Source organism: Tachysurus vachellii, chromosome 1 (assembly GCF_030014155.1).
Source record: "Tachysurus vachellii isolate PV-2020 chromosome 1, HZAU_Pvac_v1, whole genome shotgun sequence".
Classification (NCBI taxonomy): Eukaryota; Metazoa; Chordata; class Actinopteri; order Siluriformes; family Bagridae; genus Tachysurus; species Tachysurus vachellii.
The window spans coordinates 28,076,927-28,098,376 of NC_083460.1; the positions used below are offsets into that span (position 1 = coordinate 28,076,927).

General features: G+C 43.9%; 1 protein-coding gene across 5 annotated transcripts in view; it reads left to right on the forward strand.

Moving 5' to 3' along the window:
* The window catches only part of ect2 (epithelial cell transforming 2), a 31,240-nt gene that overhangs the window by 7,157 nt on the left and 2,633 nt on the right, over window positions 1–21,450 (forward strand). For 2 of the 5 annotated variants that reach the window (XM_060881403.1, XM_060881413.1), the window contains 19 exons: window positions 1,209–1,282; window positions 6,024–6,154; window positions 6,689–6,804; window positions 6,979–7,041; window positions 7,532–7,754; window positions 8,484–8,681; window positions 9,246–9,370; window positions 9,821–9,940; window positions 10,035–10,103; window positions 10,194–10,304; window positions 11,317–11,413; window positions 11,693–11,774; window positions 11,894–11,972; window positions 12,392–12,511; window positions 13,468–13,606; window positions 14,637–14,791; window positions 15,366–15,473; window positions 16,242–16,382; window positions 19,326–19,629. In XM_060881403.1, coding sequence (XP_060737386.1) covers window positions 1,209–1,282; window positions 6,024–6,154; window positions 6,689–6,804; window positions 6,979–7,041; window positions 7,532–7,754; window positions 8,484–8,681; window positions 9,246–9,370; window positions 9,821–9,940; window positions 10,035–10,103; window positions 10,194–10,304; window positions 11,317–11,413; window positions 11,693–11,774; window positions 11,894–11,972; window positions 12,392–12,511; window positions 13,468–13,606; window positions 14,637–14,791; window positions 15,366–15,473; window positions 16,242–16,382; window positions 19,326–19,616 — 2,442 coding nt within the window. In that variant the 3' untranslated portion in view covers window positions 19,617–19,629. The remainder of the gene's footprint in view (window positions 1–1,208; window positions 1,283–6,023; window positions 6,155–6,688; window positions 6,805–6,978; window positions 7,042–7,531; window positions 7,755–8,483; window positions 8,682–9,245; window positions 9,371–9,820; window positions 9,941–10,034; window positions 10,104–10,193; window positions 10,305–11,316; window positions 11,414–11,692; window positions 11,775–11,893; window positions 11,973–12,391; window positions 12,512–13,467; window positions 13,607–14,636; window positions 14,792–15,365; window positions 15,474–16,241; window positions 16,383–19,325; window positions 19,630–21,450) is intronic. The other 3 variants (XM_060881431.1, XM_060881422.1, XM_060881437.1) reach the window with 3 other exon arrangements.

Below are 21,450 nucleotides of genomic sequence, written 5' to 3' on the forward strand. Positions count from 1 at the left end.
GGACAGACTTGTTTTAAATAATTAAAATTTATTTTAAAAGCTTCACATTTATAAATGTATTCTTTTATGTTATTTCTTTGATAGACTTTGTTTTGATTAAATCCTTTCTATATACCTGATCAATTAGTACAAACATCATCCTTGCCGACCCTTCAATTTAAACTAATTTTGCTTTTGTTTGGCTAAATAAAGCCAGGATTCTCTATTTACTGGACAAACAACTTAATTTTGTGTTTTATCTATTGGATGCAGAGCTTTAAACAGCAGCAGTTAAATTTCACTTGCAATAAAAAAATGGGCTTTCAAAAATGATATTTTTTCCTTATTTTGGTGTTTTTGTTGTATGAGTGGAAATTGGTTTTCCCTGTTCCCATGACAACCATTTTATTCACATTTGCTTATTCCTGTTGACCACTGAACCTAACAACTGTGTTGAACATTCAGCAGCGTTTACCTACTGTAGTGTTGCAGAAAAAGAAAAAAGTTGTTTCCTGAGCTGGGAGATCTGGACTGATCAAATACCTTTGGAGTGCTAGCACGTAGCCCATAAGCCCTGTTCTAAAGTCCACATAAAGCATGGCTCTGTCCTCCCTGAGAGACTTGGCGAGATATAGAGCCCTTGGTTTTATTGATTCACTTGGGTTCACTTCACTTTTTCAATCTCCCATCTCCTTTGCCGCTGAAAACCTGGCCGAGAGTCAGCTCTGTGCTTGGCTGCACAAAGGGTGTTCGAATAAGGCACGTCAAGGTTTTTGTGATTGACAGAGAACATGCAGGCAGGCTATCGCAAAAGCGAATTATTTAACTTCATATGCACTGACTCACCTTCCCACTCCTCTGCATATGAAATTCTAAATGCTTAACAGTTAATGTTTTTGTTTGCAAACAGAAGCTCTCATAAAAAATTGTCTCCGTTTGTATTGTTCTGCAAGTGAGCTTTGTTGTAATGATGACAGTTGTTTGTGTTTGTGGCTCCAAATTTGAAGCAAATTCATCTTCTATAGATTAGAAGTTTAAACTTTTTGGAGAGTGTCTGATTATGGGTGCACATATTTATCACTCTTGAATCTCTTTATTCACTTTTTATCACTCTTTATCAGGCTGAATCACGCATTAGGCATATATATATAATGCATTGGGGCTGGATTTGTCATTCTCTAACTCTTTGTTCTTCTTTTTTTTTTTTGTGTGTGTGTGTATATGTGTAGTTGGCTGTTTGTATGGGTACACCCATTCTCACTCCAGACTGGATTCATAAGGCCTGGGAACACAAGGAAAACATGTAAGAGAGAGAGAGTGTGTGTGAGTGTGGGCCTGTGTGTGAGTGTGGGCCTGTGTGTGAGTGTGGGCCTGTGTGTGAGTGTGGGCCTGTGTGTGAGTGTGGGCCTGTGTGTGAGTGTGGGCCTGTGTGTGAGTGTGGGCCTGTGTGTGAGTGTGGGCCTGTGTGTGAGTGTGGGCCTGTGTGTGAGTGTGGGCCTGTGTGTGAGTGTGGGCCTGTGTGTGAGTGTGGGCCTGTGTGTGAGTGTGGGCCTGTGTGTGAGTGTGGGCCTGTGTGTGAGTGTGGGCCTGTGTGTGAGTGTGGGCCTGTGTGTGAGTGTGGGCCTGTGTGTGAGTGTGGGCCTGTGTGTGAGTGTGGGCCTGTGTGTGAGTGTGGGCCTGTGTGTGAGTGTGGGCCTGTGTGTGAGTGTGGGCCTGTGTGTGAGTGTGGGCCTGTGTGTGAGTGTGGGCCTGTGTGTGAGTGTGGGCCTGTGTGTGAGTGTGGGCCTGTGTGTGAGTGTGGGCCTGTGTGTGAGTGTGGGCCTGTGTGTGAGTGTGGGCCTGTGTGTGAGTGTGGGCCTGTGTGTGAGTGTGGGCCTGTGTGTGAGTGTGGGCCTGTGTGTGAGTGTGGGCCTGTGTGTGAGTGTGGGCCTGTGTGTGAGTGTGGGCCTGTGTGTGAGTGTGGGCCTGTGTGTGAGTGTGGGCCTGTGTGTGAGTGTGGGCCTGTGTGTGAGTGTGGGCCTGTGTGTGAGTGTGGGCCTGTGTGTGAGTGTGGGCCTGTGTGTGAGTGTGGGCCTGTGTGTGAGTGTGGGCCTGTGTGTGAGTGTGGGCCTGTGTGTGAGTGTGGGCCTGTGTGTGAGTGTGGGCCTGTGTGTGAGTGTGGGCCTGTGTGTGAGTGTGGGCCTGTGTGTGAGTGTGGGCCTGTGTGTGAGTGTGGGCCTGTGTGTGAGTGTGGGCCTGTGTGTGAGTGTGGGCCTGTGTGTGAGTGTGGGCCTGTGTGTGAGTGTGGGCCTGTGTGTGAGTGTGGGCCTGTGTGTGAGTGTGGGCCTGTGTGTGAGTGTGGGCCTGTGTGTGAGTGTGGGCCTGTGTGTGAGTGTGGGCCTGTGTGTGAGTGTGGGCCTGCGTGTGGGCCTGTGGGCGAGTGTGGGCCTGTGGGCGAGTGTGGGCCTGTGGGCGAGTGTGGGCCTGTGGGCGAGTGTGGGCCTGTGGGCGAGTGTGGGCCTGTGGGCGAGTGTGGGCCTGTGGGCGAGTGTGGGCCTGTGGGCGAGTGTGGGCCTGTGGGCGAGTGTGGGCCTGTGGGCGAGTGTGGGCCTGTGGGCGAGTGTGGGCCTGTGGGCGAGTGTGGGCCTGTGGGCGAGTGTGGGCCTGTGTGCGTGTGTGTGTGTGGGCCTGTGTGCGTGTGTGTGTGTGGGCCTGTGTGCGTGTGTGTGTGTGGGCCTGTGTGCGTGTGTGTGTGTGGGCCTGTGTGCGTGTGTGAGTGTGGGCCTGTGTGCGTGTGTGAGTGTGGGCCTGTCTGTGTGTGTGTGAGCGCGGGCCTGTCTGTGTGTGTGTGTGAGCGCGGGCCTGTCTGTGTGTGTGTGTGAGCGCGGGCCTGTCTGTGTGTGTGTGTGAGCGCGGGCCTGTCTGTGTGTGTGTGTGAGCGCGGGCCTGTCTGTGTGTGTGTGTGAGCGCGGGCCTGTCTGTGTGTGTGTGTGAGCGCGGGCCTGTCTGTGTGTGTGTGTGAGCGCGGGCCTGTCTGTGTGTGTGTGTGAGCGCGGGCCTGTCTGTGTGTGTGTGTGAGCGCGGGCCTGTCTGTGTGTGTGTGTGAGCGCGGGCCTGTCTGTGTGTGTGTGTGAGCGCGGGCCTGTCTGTGTGTGTGTGTGAGCGCGGGCCTGTCTGTGTGTGTGTGTGAGCGCGGGCCTGTCTGTGTGTGTGTGTGAGCGCGGGCCTGTCTGTGTGTGTGTGTGAGCGCGGGCCTGTCTGTGTGTGTGTGTGAGCGCGGGCCTGTCTGTGTGTGTGTGTGAGCGCGGGCCTGTCTGTGTGTGTGTGTGTGTGAGCGCGGGCCTGTCTGTGTGTGTGTGTGTGTGTGTGTGTGTGTGAGTGTGGGCCTGTGTGTGTGTGTGTGTGTGTGTGTGTGTGTGTGTGTGTGTGTGTGTGTGTGTGTGTGTGTGAGCGTGGGCCTGTCTGTGTGTGTGTGTGTGTGTGTGAGCGTGGGCCTGTCTGTGTGTGTGTGTGTGTGAGCGTGGGCCTGTCTGTGTGTGTGTGTGAGCGTGGGCCTGTCTGTGTGTGTGTGTGTGTGTGAGTGTGGGCCTGTCTGTGTGTGTGTGTGTGTGTGAGTGTGGGCCTGTCTGTGTGTGTGTGTGTGTTGGCTTGTCTGTGTGTGTGAGTGTGGGCCTGTCTGTGTGTGTGAGTGTGGGCCTGTCTGTGTGTGTGTGTGTGTGAGTGTGGGCCTGTCTGTGTGTGTGTGTGTGTGTGTGAGTGTGGGCCTGTCTGTGTGTGAGTGTGGGCCTGTGTGTGTGTGTGTGAGTGTGGGCCTGTCTGTGTGTGAGTGTGGGCCTGTGTGTGTGTGAGTGCGTGTGGGCCTGTCTGTGTGTGAGTGTGGGCCTGTGTGTGTGTGAGTGCGTGTGGGCCTGTCTGTGTGTGAGTGTGGGCCTGTCTGTGTGTGAGTGCGTGTGGGCCTGTCTGTGTGTGAGTGCGTGTGGGCCTGTCTGTGTGTGAGTGCGTGTGGGCCTGTCTGTGTGTGAGTGCGTGTGGGCCTGTCTGTGTGTGAGTGCGTGTGGGCCTGTCTGTGTGTGAGTGCGTGTGGGCCTGTCTGTGTGTGAGTGTGGGCCTGTCTGTGTGTGAGTGTGGGCCTGTCTGTGTGTGTGTGTGTGTGTGTGGGCCTGTCTGTGTGTGTGTGTGTGTGTGTGTGTGTGTGTGTGTGTGTGTGTGGGCCTGTCTGTGTGTGTGTGTGTGTGGGCCTGTGTGTGTGTGTGTGTGTGTGGGCCTGTCTGTGTGTGTGGGCCTGTCTGTGTGTGTGTGTGAGTGTGGGCCTGTCTGTCTGTCTGTGTGTGTGTGTGTGTGTGTGAGTGTGGGCCTGTCTGTCTGTGTGTGTGTGAGTGTGGGCCTGTCTGTCTGTGTGTGTGTGAGTGTGGGCCTGTCTGTGTGTGTGAGTGTGGGCCTGTCTGTGTGTGTGAGTGTGGGCCTGTCTGTGTGTGTGAGTGTGGGCCTGTCTGTGTGTGTGAGTGTGGGCCTGTCTGTGTGTGTGAGTGTGGGCCTGTCTGTGTGTGTGTGAGCGCGGGCCTGTCTGTGTGTGTGTGTGTGTGTGGGCCTGTCTGTGTGTGTGTGTTGTGGTGTGGTGGCCTGTCTGTTGTGTGGCTTGTGTGATGTGGTGTTGTTTGTTGTGTTGGAGTGTGGGCTCTGTCTGTGTGTGTGTGGTGTGGTGTGTGTTGTGTGTGGGCTTGTGGTGCGTGTGGGGTGGGGCCTGTCTGTGGTGGTGTGTGTGAGTGTGGCCTGTCTGTCTGTGTGTGTGAGTGTGGGCCTGTCTGTCTGTGTGTGTGAGTGTGGGCCTGTCTGTCTGTGTGTGTGAGTGTGGGCCTGTCTGTCTGTGTGTGTGAGTGTGGGCCTGTCTGTCTGTGTGTGAGTGTGGGCCTGTCTGTCTGTGTGTGTGAGTGTGGGCCTGTCTGTGTGTGTGAGTGTGGGCCTGTCTGTCTGTGTGTGTGAGTGTGGGCCTGTCTGTCTGTGTGTGTGAGTGTGGGCCTGTCTGTGTGTGTGAGTGTGGGCCTGTCTGTCTGTGTGTGTGAGTGTGGGCCTGTCTGTCTGTGTGTGTGAGTGTGGGCCTGTCTGTCTGTGTGTGTGAGTGTGGGCCTGTCTGTCTGTGTGTGTGAGTGTGGGCCTGTCTGTCTGTGTGTGTGAGTGTGGGCCTGTCTGTCTGTGTGTGTGAGTGTGGGCCTGTCTGTCTGTGTGTGTGAGTGTGGGCCTGTCTGTCTGTGTGTGTGAGTGTGGGCCTGTCTGTCTGTGTGTGTGAGTGTGGGCCTGTCTGTCTGTGTGTGTGAGTGTGGGCCTGTCTGTGTGTGTGTGTGAGTGTGGGCCTGTCTGTGTGTGTGTGTGTGAGTGTGGGCCTGTGTGTGTGTGTGAGTGTGGGCCTGTGTGTGTGTGTGTGTGAGTGTGGGCCTGTCTGTGTGTGTGTGTGAGTGTGGGCCTGTCTGTGTGTGTGTGTGAGTGTGGGCCTGTCTGTGTGTGTGTGAGTGTGGGCCTGTCTGTGTGTGTGTGAGTGTGGGCCTGTCTGTGTGTGTGTGAGTGTGGGCCTGTCTGTGTGTGTGTGAGTGTGGGCCTGTCTGTGTGTGTGTGAGTGTGGGCCTGTCTGTGTGTGTGTGAGTGTGGGCCTGTCTGTGTGTGTGTGAGTGTGGGCCTGTCTGTGTGTGTGTGAGTGTGGGCCTGTCTGTGTGAGTGTGGGCCGGTCTGTGTGTGGGTCTGTGTGTGGGTCTGTGTGTGGGTCTGTCTGTCTGTCTGTCTGTCTGTGTTTAAGTCTAAATATAAAGAATGGTGAAAGGTGATTGATATTTACATTCAGAAATCACTCTGATCTCCTCCTTTTGGGAATTCAGTGACACTTTATTTGCCATTCATAACGTTAGGATTAAGGATATGTGGTATTTTTTCCAGAACAGTATACCTTATGCTTTCAGTTCTCCAGAGATTCATTAAAATCAGTGCAAAAAGTCTGAATCATGTACTTTGTGAGAGCATATGTTTATGCCAGGTTGTTATTTGTGCTAAGAGGGCTGATGCCAACCTTCTGCTTGCAGCAATTTCCATGCAGGAGACGAGGAGTTCCGTATGGCCTTCAAAGTGCCGCCGTTTCAGGACTGTGTTCTGAGCTTTTTGGGATTCTCTGAGGAGGAAAAATGCAATATGGAGGAAAGGACGCTGAAGCATGGTATGGAAGAATCATCTTCAAAATCTACTTCAGCAGCTGCTGCTGACAAACTTCAAAGCATTGGTCTATTGTAGGACTGTAACCCCCCCCCCCCACCTTTTTTTTTTAACTCTACACTTTGTGATGCCAAGTGCTGTGTTCAGTGTTAGATAAAAGAAGTGCTAATATCCCTCAGCACTTCACTTACAGTAGTGAGGGCCTATTTGTTGTTTGATTTTCCTGGTTACTCTTTCAGAAATTCTTTGAAGAAATAACCAGCCATCTTTATGGACCATTCTGCATGAACCGGTTAAATGAGTAAACTGATGATCTCCACTGATGATTTAGGGCTGTATTGGCAGCTGTAGGAGTTTAGGGCATCAGGAACAAGGTTATAATCACTGCCTTTTTCCTTCATAGAGCAGTATTCAGGCTTTTCTGTCCAAAGAAGGTGAAAGAATAGGATTTGCCTGGTGCTATCATTTTTAAGGTCTGTTTTAATGACAAACTCAGATAATTGTAATTTTTAATTTGCAAACATGTTGTGTACTCCAGGAGGGCGGTTTCTGGAGGTCGGAGATGAGAAGTGCACTCACCTGGTGGTGGAGGAGAACTCCATTAAAGAGCTGCCCTTTGTGCCATCAAAGAGACTGTATGTTGTAAAACAGGAGGTGAGGACCTATGATCAGTTCTCACAGCACATCAAGAGTAACTATGAATTCATCATCTTGTATTCATTTCCATTGGCACATTTGAGCTCTTTAGATTCCTTAGTGAAATTTACTCTGTGTTTGTGTGTGTGGTTTGTATTGTCTACTTATTTTCTACCCATTTTCTCCTTTAAGTGGTTTTGGGGCAGTATCCAGATGGATGCTCGTGCTGGGGAATCTATGTATTCATATGAGAAGGTAACAAAAAATGAAATGTTATACCATTATATATTAAATATTACACAGTTTAGCCATTTGTATGTGATTCGTGTGATTTTATTTTATTTATTTATTTACTATTTTTTTCCCCCCAACAACCGTGCTCTAAATTTATTTTTATAAAAGCCATGAACCACAAGTTGTGAGTGGAAAGGAAAAAAGTTTCTAAAAAGTGCTTCATCATTGATAAGTGCTGGTTATATAAAGTTAAATTGTATAATTTGAGTAAAAATGAGAAAAGTGATATTTTAAGTTTGTACACATGAGGTAAGATGTTTAAATATAATTAACATAACAGTATATCTCTTGTTGTTACAATAATTCTGCATAAGATTGTACAACATTTTCTGTTTATTTTTTCCCCCCAATTATTATAAAAGCATTAATTGCTACAGTGGCAGGGAAATCTTCGTTATACCATTTTTGTAGAAATATAAAATTTTCTCCATCCTCTTGTCCTGTCACCCAGTCGGAGAGCCCGGCGATGAAGAAGGCCGTGTCCCTTCTTTCTCTCACAACACCCACTAGTAATCGGAAGCGGCGGCGTCTGCGTGACACTCTGGCCCAACTCGCTAAAGAGACCGAGATCTCTCCCTTCCCCCCTCGCAAGAGGCCCTCGGCAGAGCACTCGCTCTCTATGGGCTCACTGCTGGACATCTCCAACACTCCAGACACGTGCAAGGCCTTTGCAGGTGAGACGGAGGGAGAACGAGCGAGTGCTGCATGCTTACAGTCTTACCTTTGTATCGAAGAACCACAACCCCACAAGCTCATCATCCTCAGGAGCACAGTGCTCCAGTTACGGGTTTAGGATTAAGGTGTGCATGAGTATGAGAGAATTACAGTTCACACTAAGACCACTGAGTGATTCTTTGACTTCTGTGACCCTGTTAGAGGTTTAGGACGGAACCTTAGGGGCTCTAGGCTGAGTGCGAGTGTGTGAGCGAGGGAGGCATAAAGCTATGATCATTTAAAATGTAAAATGTTGTAATTTTTTTATTCATTTATTTAATTCAGATTAATTTATTGACTCAACATTACATAGGATTTTTCCCTATTTAACCGTTATCAATGAGCCTAAATACAGAATAGCATCTGCTTCAGTTCCTTGGAAAAAAAACAGTTCACTGCTGACATTGTGTACTGTGCCTTATTTATATTTAATAAAAAAAAATGCATCATTAATTTAATGTAACTCTAACACCTAAGTGGCAAATTTATGCACACTACTTTTATAGATGTACATTTATACAAACATGTGATTTTAAAAATTTCGAATGTGTTTTTTATTTTTGAATTTATTAATATAGAAACTGGAATAGTATTCACACAGTGAAATTCTTTTTGACAGCTCTTGTGGTGTGTGAAAGAGAAGCAGTGTAGGCTCAGGGTGAGCGTGTGAGGCTGGTTTATTGTTTCAGAGTGTAGCGTGGCAGGCAGGCGTAGACAGAAGAAGCCTGTGAAGAGGAGGAGTGAACGGGAAAAGGAGAGGAGGAGTAGGACAGGCAGAGAACGGCCCTTTCACTGTATCAGCATCCCACAGCAAGCCACAGAGCAGGACAGACTCCCTGAGCACATGCACTTGGAGCTCTCACTTGACTCCTCTAAGGAGTCTGGAGGTTTGTGAACCCTTTAGAAATTTCAGTTTTTCTACATAAATATGACCCAAAAGATCATCAGATTTATGCAGAAATATAGAAATTTCTAAAGGGTTCACACTGTATGTGTGTGGAAAGCAGTCATGGTAATCAGGTAAAGTCAGATTGACCTAGGTAGGAAAATTAGCGAGTTGTACGATTGACATTTTCCAAATTAATTTTATTCAGATTTACACAAGCATAGTTTAGGCCACATATATGTTTGGTACACCTTCACTACAAGTTTGAAGTGGTACTGAAAGCATCAGTGTAACTTGAGGGTATCTGTGGACACCCTGCAGTGCAGAACTGTGAAAAGCATTGCATTTTAAAATCTGATGCCGAACAAAGTTTACTTGATGTAGTGAAATCCAAATATCAATTGCATTCATTCACTTTGGCTTTTCTTGACTTTTCTACTTCTTTTGTGAGTTTATTGCACCAGTTCAACCTGAAATATATATTTGAGAAAAATCCAGAGTGAGTGGGAAATTGTGTCAGGAGAGATTATCTTAGTGCTCACCTGTGTCTGCCCATCCATTTCAGAGAACTCCAAACCCTCCAAAAGCTCCACACCTGTCCTGCCCAAGCAGTCAGCAAGATGGCAGGTGTCCAAGGAACTGTACCAGACTGAGAGCAACTATGTGGATATCCTGGCTACAGTTCTGCAGGTCTCTCTCTCTCTCTCACACACACACACACACACACACACACAGAGAAGAGAGAGCAAGGCAATCCACAGCTCCTGTCTGTGGTCTTATCAGGCTGTACCAGTGCTCCAAACCAGTGGGGGAGAAAATGAATTAGATTCGTGTTACAGTGGGCAGCAGAGCTCTACTCTACATCCAAACACCTGTGCCCCTTAGAGTGTCACACACACACACACACACACATATATATGAACACACTCCTAGGAACACTCATTAAGATAGTGTGTTTAGGGATCAGCTGCCATGACAACATCAGAACATGACAAATCCACCCCCTATCTGTCTGTGACCATCAGTTAAAATATCACACACAAATAAACCGTAAACAACACACTCTGATACTTTGATTAAGCTTTAGAGTTTTGAGTCTGTATTTAGATACAAGTCTTCTGTGTCTGTCTGCTATTTCAGCTTTTCAAATATCCACTGGAGAAAGAAGGGCAGGTCGGAGGCCCCATCCTGGCTCAGGAAGAGATTAAGACCATCTTTGGCAGCATCCCAGACATTTATGATGTGCACACCAGAATAAAGGTGGGTATTGACTTGTTTGAACCTGTGATTGAAAGTGTATGGTGGGTGATTCATCAGGAGCAGCTATTAATGCTGATGAATGTCTTTTGAGCAGGCCGATCTAGAGGAGCTGGTGATGAACTGGTCAGAAGACAAGAGTGTCGGTGACATCATTTTAAAATATGTGAGTGTGATGGAGTTTTGATCTTTTGTCACTACTGTGATGGCCACTGTCTGGTTGCTTTGTAACACCTCGTCCTTTTTCCTTTGTCAGTCGGGAGAGCTGGTGAAAGCTTACCCGCCTTTCGTCAACTTCTTTGAGATGAGCAAGGAGACGATTGTGAAGTGTGAGAAGCAGAAGCCAAGATTTCATGCATTCCTAAAGGTATTTTGTGTGTCTGTCTGTCTGTGTTTGTCTGTGTCTGTGTGTTTGTCTCTGTGTGTGTGTACACGTGTGCAGGGTATTTGTAGTGTTAATTATGTTGAGAACTAAGACTGAAAACCTGTGTCCTTGACCTTTAGTCATGATGGACTAAATGAAACTAAATAATTCACCTTTCAAATCTAAAGATATTTTCCTCATCAAATAAAAATGAGATGGAAAGGTCAGACCTGGTAGATAAAAGTGAGCACCTCCCTGTTTTGTGCAAATTAGAAGTGTTCACAGACGCACGTGTTCGAAAGTAAGATGAGAAACACTGCTGTGGTGGTCACCGCTGTGATGTGCTAGACAGGCCACAGACTTGGTTGCAGTTGAAGATGCACTTATACTATTATAAAACATCAGCTTTTTCTTTACTTTCACATTTGATTGTAATAAAATGTTAAAATCTGCAAACCCCTCACTGTAGTATCTGTCCTGTTAGGCTCATGTAATACTAGCTAGAGCTAACATACCTTAAAAGAAAACGAATGCTGTTAATAAAATGTTTAAGTAGATCTCACTTCAATAGAATATTGAATGCATCTGCTGCTTTTCTACTTAGTGCTTGCTTTCTTTAGTGATTTACTGATTGATTAATTGAGCACAGTGCTCCAGATGCCCCCTTGTTGACTTTTGAATTGAAATCATTTGGCCCTTGTTTATTTATTTATTTTTTAATTAATTAATTTGTTTGTTTGTGTATTTATTTATTTAGGCGTGCTGACTTTGCACAGGCATTTATCTTTTTGTGTAATGCTAATGTTCTGACAATTCTCATAATAAAAAAACAACAATCTCTCTTAAAAGTGTATTGTAGTAATGTTTAAAAGGCAAAGTTTTAAATTCAATTTGCTGATAACATTAGTCTCTATCTCTGGCAATAATGCTCGTTTGCAAATAAATATGGAACAATAAGGCCACCTGCATCTCTGAATGTCTTGTTTTCCCGGTTTCCCTCCAAACCTTTGTCTAGATCAATCAGGCTAAACCTGAGTGCGGGCGGCAGACGTTGGTGGAGCTGATGATACGTCCTGTTCAGAGACTGCCTAGCGTGGCTCTCTTACTCAATGGTGAGTCATAATCAAACACGCGCGTGCATGCACACACACACACACACATATACACTTCAGTAATCATTCATGCTTCTCCATCAGTAACTGGTTGCCTTGCCTTCTGCTGATCAGTTCCTTGTGAATTTAAAGACATTGATTAGAGACAGATATTTTGAGCGCTTTAAATATTTAAGTATTCTACACCCGAGGCCACATTCTGGCTGTATCTCTTCATGTAATTATGGAAATCTGTCCCCATAACCTTTCTTTTTCATTTGCCACACTGTACTATTTCAGATATTAAAAAGCATACCTCTGATGATAATCCTGATAAAGTCACTCTGGAAAAGGCCATAGAGTCCCTCAAAGAAGTTATGACGTGAGTTAAATTATTTAACTCCATTTCATATAATATTCTCATCACTTGCATATTTTAATGGTCAAAGACCATGCCCTAGATCTTTTTTTTTTCTTTTTTTTTCTCTCTTTTCCACCCAGCCATATAAACGAAGACAAGAGAAAGACGGAAGGCCAGAAGCAGATCTTTGATGTGGTTTATGAAGTGGATGGCTGTCCTGTAAGTTGCTTGTGTTTACTCACCCGAGTTCTATTCATAGTGATGATCCGCTAATCTCTAAATAACAGTGCCAGTGAATCACGCCTATCCTCAGCTCAGTCAAGCTTGCATCACTGTTTATTTCACTTAATTAAGCAGCACGCTCCCTTTATGTTCTTCTTTTTCAGTCAGGATTTGTAAAAGCTTTGCATCTTGTGCAGGCAACGTGATAATCTTGCTCCTTTCTTCTTTTGAGGTCTGCGCAAAATGTATTAATGTAGATTTGTTTGGCATCTATCGGAGAGAGCGTGAATCATTAAAAATAAGTTGTGAAGAAGCAAGTCCCTGCTCGCTTTCTTCTCGATATGCATATGATGATGCCGTTGCAGGAGCTTGGTGTCGAAGCTTGAATAATGTGTGTGGGGGTGTGTGTTTTGCAGGCCAATCTTTTATCATCTCATCGGAGTTTGGTGCACAGAGTGGAGACCATAGCTCTAGGAGACAATCCCTGTGACCGCGGCGAACATGTCACTCTGTTTCTCTTCAACGACTGCCTGGAGGCATGTTCACACTTGCTCTCATTAAGAAATATATCTTTTATATCGCCTCTGCAAAGTTGTTATATAATTTACATGATAAAATCACATTTTCCCTCGTGTGGAAGTATTTTTAGAAGTACAAGACAAGGGAAGTCTTGGCTCTGGTTTACAGGCTATAATGTACACGTTAACCATCTGTTCTTTCGTTTTTATATGCATATCGTAGCTCGTACTTTTCACAGCAGTGTTCTGATGGATGTTCTTCTCAATGACTTGTTAACCAGCGGATTGCTTTTTAACTTCCAACTTACTGATTCCCCCCCCTCCCTCCTCCCCCCAGCACAACCAGCCATTACATTCACACAATATCCTTTAAGTTTATTGACCTCGTTTGCAGTGCCCTATTGAGTCAGCTCCTCCTCTCACTTCCCTTCAAACACCCATTCCACCCACTCTGCTTTTTTCTTATCCCAATTACATATACTTCACAAGCACTCTGAGTTCATGGTGAGAGTTTTGGAGAAAAAAAAAAAACAAGGTGCCTAATTAATGCATATGCAGTCTGTGCTTGCTGACGCGGCTACTCCCTGTTTCCTGATTAGCATGGGTTTGTGTTTGATTGGTGGGGGAGGGGGGCTTACGTCTGCTGTGGCTGTCCTGTTTGCGCAGCTTTAGGTCTAGCCTGTTAATGAGAGAAGGGAGCTCTGGGGCTCCATCTGCTCAATTATTCATTGATGAATTCCTCTGTATTCATATCTGTTGCTGTACATCACAACGCATCTTTTACTCCAGCCCCATGCTGTAGGATTAAAGGGTACCTAATGAGCTTGGGCGTTTAGCTTCCGAACAGCACTGATCAATGAATCACGCGCACACACAGGACAGTTTCCATGTGCATGCACATACCCCCACTGTATAGAGTCTGGACATAAGCACATGCAGGAGGTAATTTATTGCTTGTATGTGTGCATCCCCAGATTGCCAGGAAAAGGCATAAGGTGATCAGCACCTTTAAGAGTCCTCTGGGGCAAACACGGCCACCTGCTCAGCTCAAGCACATCACCCTCATGCCCCTGTCTCAGATCCGTAGGGTACTGGACCTGCGTGACACCGAGGGTAAGCTCACAGCTCTACAAAACTCACATGTCCCATTGTAAGAGACTTTATAGTCCAATGCTTGACATTCATAGTAAATGTGGGGTGAGCCTGCTTTAATGTTTTGTTATGGTGTTGGTTACCGTCACTGTGGAAATGCGACTAAAAGAAAACTGTCTAAGGGTAGGAGCGTGCCCCTCAAATTGTATTTCTGCCAAAGCCTTTGAAAAGATGCTGTAAAAAGAGTCCTCACTATTTCAAAAGCAGAGATGGAATCGTTGAGCTTTTTGTAACACTTAACAAGCAGAATATTTTTGACATAAAAATATGAATTCGTAAATATAGGGCAGACGACCATTTGTACTATTTGCCGGAGAAAGTGTAAGAGCCTGGTGTGGATTAGGTACGCACACTCGCCTCCTTCATCTACATGGTTGAAATTAATTTGTCTTGCAGAAACCAAATATAAATGAAACAATGACATAAATTAACCATAAGTGAACTCATGGTTCCCAAACAAAAACTGTTACAAAGTACAAGAAGACATGAGTGTGTGGTCAAAACAGTGTTCATCATGCTCTCACTCCACTGCAGCCAGCTAAACATTTATCCCACATGTCATCCTTTGACCTCTAAACTCTAATCAAACATGCTAAATAATTGACTAAATTGTCTACCATTTTAAATGTCCTGCGATTGTATAGTAATTTCAAATCAGAGATTGTATCAAACCGGTAAGATTTACTATAAGTATTCTTTCTAATGCTAGATGCTGCCTTCATTTTAAAATAGTATGGTCACCTTGAGATGTGGTTAGAGCTCGGATGCATTTGCTTAGTAGAAAATCTCTGGTTTCTATAGCTACCTCAGGCTGTGAGCTAACCACCATCAAACCAATCAATTCACACAGTCTAAATGAATTCATCAGTCTTTGCATAATTTTGAGGTGTGGCTTCAGTCAGAATTTGACTGAAAATGTAACTTTCCACCAAATCAATTCCTGCTTGTGTTTTCTAAACTCTGTCTGTGTGGGTGTGCATTCTGGTTACAGACTGTCAGAACGCCTTTGCCCTGGTTGTGAGGCCTCCTACTGAGCAAGAGAACCTCCTGTTTAGTTTCCAGCTTGCTGCTGAAGACGCACTCAAGTCGACCTGGCTCAAGACTCTTTGCCGTCAAGTGGCAAACACCATCTGCAGAGCTGACGCGGTGAGTGCTCTACCCCCTCGTGGAATTTTCCTTGGCTCCCTACTTCTGGAGGCCGACAAGGCCTCTAGCATAATTATTTATTTTATTAAGCCTCACTTTGTTTTATTACAGCAACAAATTAGGTGGCATGTGCGGGCCTTTTTTGTGGCAGTTAATCCTATTAGATTGTCCAGCGTGGTTAGGCTGGAAGACAGATTAATGTAATTAGAAGTGGAATTGTGCTTGAACTTTACACCTCGGAGGCAGATGGCTTTATCTCTATTCTACAGCACCACAGGTCTCTTGCTCTGACGCATGAGTGCAGGCCCAGGCCTGCCAAACAGCACGTGTAATTGGCTCCAGCCAGACAGATGTATATATTTGCCTTTATAATTAAAGAACAAGTACCACTAAGCCCTGCAGGTGAACGTCTGTCTTGCCAGCCTACAGGCACTGGGTCCACCACAAGGTGGCGATGCACACCTCCTTTCAGCATTCTCTCTCTCCCTCTCTCTCTTTCTCTCCTGACCAAGATGTCTGATTCTTTGTATTTTGCCTGCAGAATGGATTTATATTTTATTCTATTTTAAAACAGGAAGACCTAATTCAGCGCACTGATCCTGACACCCTTCAAGTGAGCACGAAGGACATGGATAGCACGCTGAGTCGAGCCTCCAGGGCCATCAAAAAGACATCAAAGAAGGTAGGGGTGGGGACAGCACTGTGGGTGTTGTATGCAATGCGCCCACACACACATGTTCACTGAATGGCAGAGTAAAGATGGGGATCTGAAACACATTTCATCCTTGACACCATAGTTTAAATGTCTGTAGCCAGATCATCAAATGGTTCCAGATTTGAAACCAACAGTGTGTTTCAGTGGACCAACAGAGTTTACAAACAAATCTAATAAAATATATAGGTTTCAGTTTTCAGTCACTCTGATTTTCTATAGCAGATGTGATTCTTCACTCCTGTATGTAAAATATTTAACTGATGGCAGCTCAGTTACTGGCTAAAGGCTAAAGACACAGCTTTTTTTTAATTTCCTAATTTACAATTGAATTTACTTTAGTTTAATTGAATTTATTTTTAATCATTTTCAATGGGGAAAAAAACGGTAAGTGACAATGTTTAAGGTTCAGAAGAGAGATGTGCCTCATCTTCTCAGACTTCTCATCAGAAGTCCAGATTGGTAATGTGAAACATATCTATGAAACAAAATCACATTCTTATTTAAAGACATGAACTTATTATTAATTGTTATAAAATGTGCCTAGTGTTAATGCTCCATCATGTTCGTTGCTTAATTGTACATTCTGTAAACAAGTCATTTTTTTTTTTGTAATATGACCCAAATTTAGTTGAATACCACTATGTATTGTGTTAATTTTTTAATATTTTCCTCATGAATTTCCAGACTATTTGAAGTGTACAAGTTGGGTGCAGTAATGATTGCGTCCATTTTCAGGTAACCAGGGCATTCTCTTTCACCAAAACCCCAAAGCGTGTAATCCAGAGAGCTTTCATGGCCAGCAGTACCCCAGATGACAAGAGCCCTGGCCCAGGCCTTGATCATATGACTCGGATGACTAGCAGCTCTACACTGGCCGTGAGTCTTTCTTGCTTTTTTTCCCCTTTGTTTCTTTTCTATCTCATTTTTATTCATATTTAATATAGCGAAAGTTCAGTGTTTTTATCCAAAGTAACCATATGATGAATTGGACCATGTATGCAGCATTTAATGCAGATCCATATCTAATAAAATGTTGGGCAAGCTTTTTTTACACACTTTTATTAAACATTACAGGTATTCAGCTAGATTATTTATTTATTTATTTATTTATTTATTTTAAACCTAATATGTTTGTCTGTACCAGTAATCACCAACCATGTTGAAGCAGATCTACCTTTTGTATAAAATCTGGTTTCAGCCCAAATCCACCAGAGCTGATCCGCCTAATCGAGTAAACTGATTATGTGAAGCAGGTCTGTTGGATTAGGTCTGGGACTGAATTCTGTAAGAAAGTAGATCTCCAGGTATATACAGGGGTTTTTGATCTCTGGCTTGCAACCAAGCCTGCAGAAGGTGATAAGCATGAAGAATTAATCTGATTTCAAAATGTATTCTGTGCTATAAAGATTTCAGTGTTGTTGCACAGGTTCCAATGTTGTTGGCTATTGTGATTTAGTGATTAAAGGATGTAATTCATTTTGGCCAGAAGCCTGCAATACCAGGTCAATTATGAATAAATCCCAACTGTGTCAGAGGTTTACCTTCAGTTAAAATGAACTAATTAGTAATTCAATTAGGCTTGGGTAATGGTGAGGATGTTCACCTTATAAACATAGGCCAAAAACTGGAAGGTGGTAATGGTAACTTACCAGCAGTGAAACGAGTTTTGAGCCAGTCACTTTGACCAAATGTATTACTTATTGTATAATAAAATACACAAATGGTTTGAATGCTGAAATAGTTGGATGACTGTTTTTACCAAGTGGTGTAATTAGCATGTTTGTGGTGATAAATGATCATGTCAGGTTTAAAAGCATGCTGCATTGTGGAAACATTGATGAAGCTGAGCAAAACAATGTCTAACCATATAGTGACCACTGGTGAACAGTGCAGGAAAACAGATTGTGAGAAAATAGGCACTAACCGGACTCTATCTTTTACGTTTTATGCAAGGACAGAACTTCTCATCTCGTAGGTGGTTTTTACAATGGGCAGGTTTGCTGAGGTCCTAATCTGGATGTGATTGTTTTTGGCACCAGACATCGGTCTGGTTTCAGATTAATTTGATTCTACCAAATCCCAGTGCATTTGCATTCGTCTTACATCATTACACACATCGCCTTACACAAACACAAATGGAGAACTCCGTGCAACTCATCATAACTAAATATATTGATGTGTGTGTGTGTGTGTGTATATTTAGTATTATTTTGATGACCTGCAAAAGTTCCTGTGCTGCTCTTGGCACACACGTGTTGTGGAAACTTATGCTCATGAGTTTAAGCCAATTGCAACACGTTACTTTACTTAAACTACTGTGGACCCAAGTACGAGCTGCTTTCACATTCATAGGAATCATGGCATAGTTCCACTGCATACAAACTCAGGACAGCACCTACTGGTAGTCTTGGGTCCAGAACCACACTGCACTGCCCAATCCCGGTCTGCATGACAGCTTTCACATTACCAAATTATCATGAGACCTGTGCTCTTTTTCAGACTAAGCTGCCAGTGTGAAAGCCTGCTTAGTTCACACTGTAGCCAGTGACATGCTGACTGTTTTTCAAGGTTGGAAAAACAATATATAACATTAGAAACTTGGTTAAAAGAGGATAATGTCAATATAATCATTTAACTAGCTAACTAGCTCGTCATAATTGGTTACATTTTGTTAGCCATTACTATTTAATGTTAGTTAAACTTAATTAGCTGCACCCAAAATTCAAGGTTATTCCCAAGCTGCTTCTTAAGCTGCAGATCTGATGACTCTTAAGAGGATAATAAGGTTCTTTAGTGTCTTTAGTGCACAGTTTCAGATGTGGATAGTGTGTCTTAGCTCTTTTGTATTACTAAGATGTTCTATCTGATGAATACATCTGTTGTATTATGGAGATGTCTTGCTCTATATTATCAGGAAAATGTCATCTCACTGTACACTCACAGGGCTATTATCTAAATCCAAGCACCTATGGTAGACACCGGTTCTCCAATTAGCTGCAGCTCAACAACAACTAGAACAAAGGAATGCTGCAGTAGTAAATTAATGCAACAATTTCAACTACATATTTTGAAAGATCTCAATTATATACTTGTCTGAGAGAAAGTCGCAAATACACTGGGAAAGGCATACTTGAATTTGAATCCACTGATGCCATGATCTGTAATGTTCCCAGATCACAATAAAAAAACGTTTGCTATATCTTTATAGAAAATGCCTATATATTTTTCTGTCTGATATTGTGCCCATTGTTGAACAATGCATTGTGCACCCTTATGCTGCCGGGGATTTACTTAGGCTTTTCAAATGATACTCTGTAATTACTCTGTAACTAATGATATTTTGTGATCCAGGCGTCATGTATGCTGTATACCACTGTGTACCACTAGCATGCTGAGATGAAAATAAGTTCAGTCTTGCATAGTTAAGGGCATTGCATCTGGTCTGAATCTAATGAAGCTGATGTTCTACTTGTTCCATCTCACAGCTTCAGTGTTTTTATTTGCGATTTGTGATTTGTCCTGTAGGGTCTTTCTGGCTTTCAGTGTTTTCATTTTTCCATATCTCTTTCTGGAGTAATTAAACGGATACTGTTGCCTTTCAGGCTAAATATTATAAGTGCCTTTTTGTTTTTGTTTGAATTTATACATCAGGCTAAATACTTTGCCAGACCTTATTTATTTCAGCAGCTGTACTGCAAACATTTGGACACCTCTGTTTAAAGAACAAGTTGTCACTTTGCTGTAATGTACCAGCCTAATCTGTGTGTGTTTGTGTCTGTGTGCCTGTGTGTGTTTACACATGCCGGTGTGTGAGTGCAGATGGCTCGCTCAGCCTCCACTTTCAGTCTGAGTGGTTGCAGTAAAAATGCTGTAGTACAGCGCTCCAATTCTCTGGACAATGCGCCTCGGCCCAGGGTGGCCGTGTGTGTACGCAGCCCATGCTGCCCAGAGAACACTAACCAGCCTGCTCCTGCAGAGACCCATCTCAAAGTGCCCACGCAGCAAGCATGTCCATCCGCTCTGCAGGGCACGAGGCCATACCGGGAGCTTGCGGTTTCCTTGGAGCAGCGCCGAGCCCCTGGCTCCCCCCGCAGAGAGACTCTACTCTAGGTGTCCAAATGATGTGAGCACAGCACACCTCTGGCTCCCTCATTCACTAATGTTTAACCTTTGGGAAAGCGGTTGCACTTACTAACTCACTAGGTCCGAGGTGCACAGTTCTAGTCCTGGACGATTGCTTTTGGTGATTTCCTTGTTCACAAACACCTAGTGAACAGATTTATTTATTTGGTGTGTTAGAACAGGAAAATCACTGGGCTTCTACTGCCTAGGACTGTAGCTGTGCATCTTGCCGTAGGTGTATTTTGGTTGTTCGGATTTAAGTACTTTTAGAGTGCAGGAGCCGGTAAGACCAGCTGGGCCTAAGTTGGGATTCAATCTAATTGTAGCTCGAGTGGCTTGGGAATTACTAGATAATTTATGCACCACAAAACAATCAACAGCAACAACTCCACGTAATGACTGTTTATGCAAACAGTGGCAGTTGTTCGATTGGACAGCATTGACCATTTTGAGTCATTTTTGTATTGAAGTACTTAAACACAGAATAGAATTATGTATTTATTACTCATTGCTTAGAATAGTCTGAAATGTTAAATGTTCTTTTACTAAACAACACAAATATTACATGCACACTTATGTTTGACATTTATTTACCTGCATAAACTTAAGGCTAGGTTAAATGTAAGCATAATGTTTAGTTACATAAGCAAAAAGCTTGTGTAACATTAATTAATTTACAAAGAGCTAATGCAAATTTTAATAAATTGTAGATTAAAATCTTGGAAGGAGATTTAAATAGCAGTTGAACAGGATCATACCTAATACAATTTGAGAAGTTCTCAGTAGGGCTTGTATATAATCAGAAGCTGAGGCACTGACAATTTCTGAGGCAGATTCTCTAAAACCTTAAGACAGTGAAGCCTGAAGTGAATGAAACAATATCATTGACTAGCTCATAAATGCATCATGCACCATTTATGGTGCCAAACACCAGTAGACCCTTGAGAATGCAGCCTAACCTATAGAGAAGACACACAAAAAAAAGTTCATATGTAAAATTCAGCAAAAACCATTAATGTGCCAAACATCACATCATGTATAACGGAACTTGGACGTACAAATGTAAATGTTAGCATTCCACAAAACCTGGTGTGAAGATGCTCGGTTTGGACTATTAAAATGGACATAATCATGCAGTGATATGAAGCCTCCCCCACATCTCAATTATTTATTTTGTTTGTTTTTTTAAATGGGTAGATTACTGACTGACTTCTTGCCAAAGCACAGCATTCCAGTCATGATACTTTTTTCAAGTAACTGGATTTTGATTGGTCATCAATCGTCTCACAGGTCTGGCATGAAAACGCACTGCCACCTTAGGTTTCAGTCACTCTCTCGGGTGTTAGAAGCTTGACAAAAAAAAAAGTGTGTGTGTGTGTGGGCATGTGGGTAATGGGTTCTGCCTGTTGGTTATAGCAACAGACATGGTCAGAGTAAGGGGAATAAACTGGGGTCATGTTCCTGCTTAACCTCTCTCACTCTCTCATTTTCATGTGGGATTGTAAGAAAGAATGCAGCGTTAGTCTCTGCGTGAGCATACTAATGGAGCAGTTTATCATCATGTGACACTAATACACAATTTACTCATTGGTCATTCATAAATCTAAAAACGGCTTATTTATTTACTTATTTATTCATTCAAGAAACCTCTGATTATGCTCGTTACTCACTGTATGATCTGGTGGTCTGGGAGAACCTGTCGCATGTCACTGTAACAGCCGTAAATGGTGAAAACATTTGATCAAAAATGGGTTTATCTCCTTTTACATAGTTTGGCAGGTCATTTGGATATAATCAGAACTTAAGTACATAGGGTGAGATA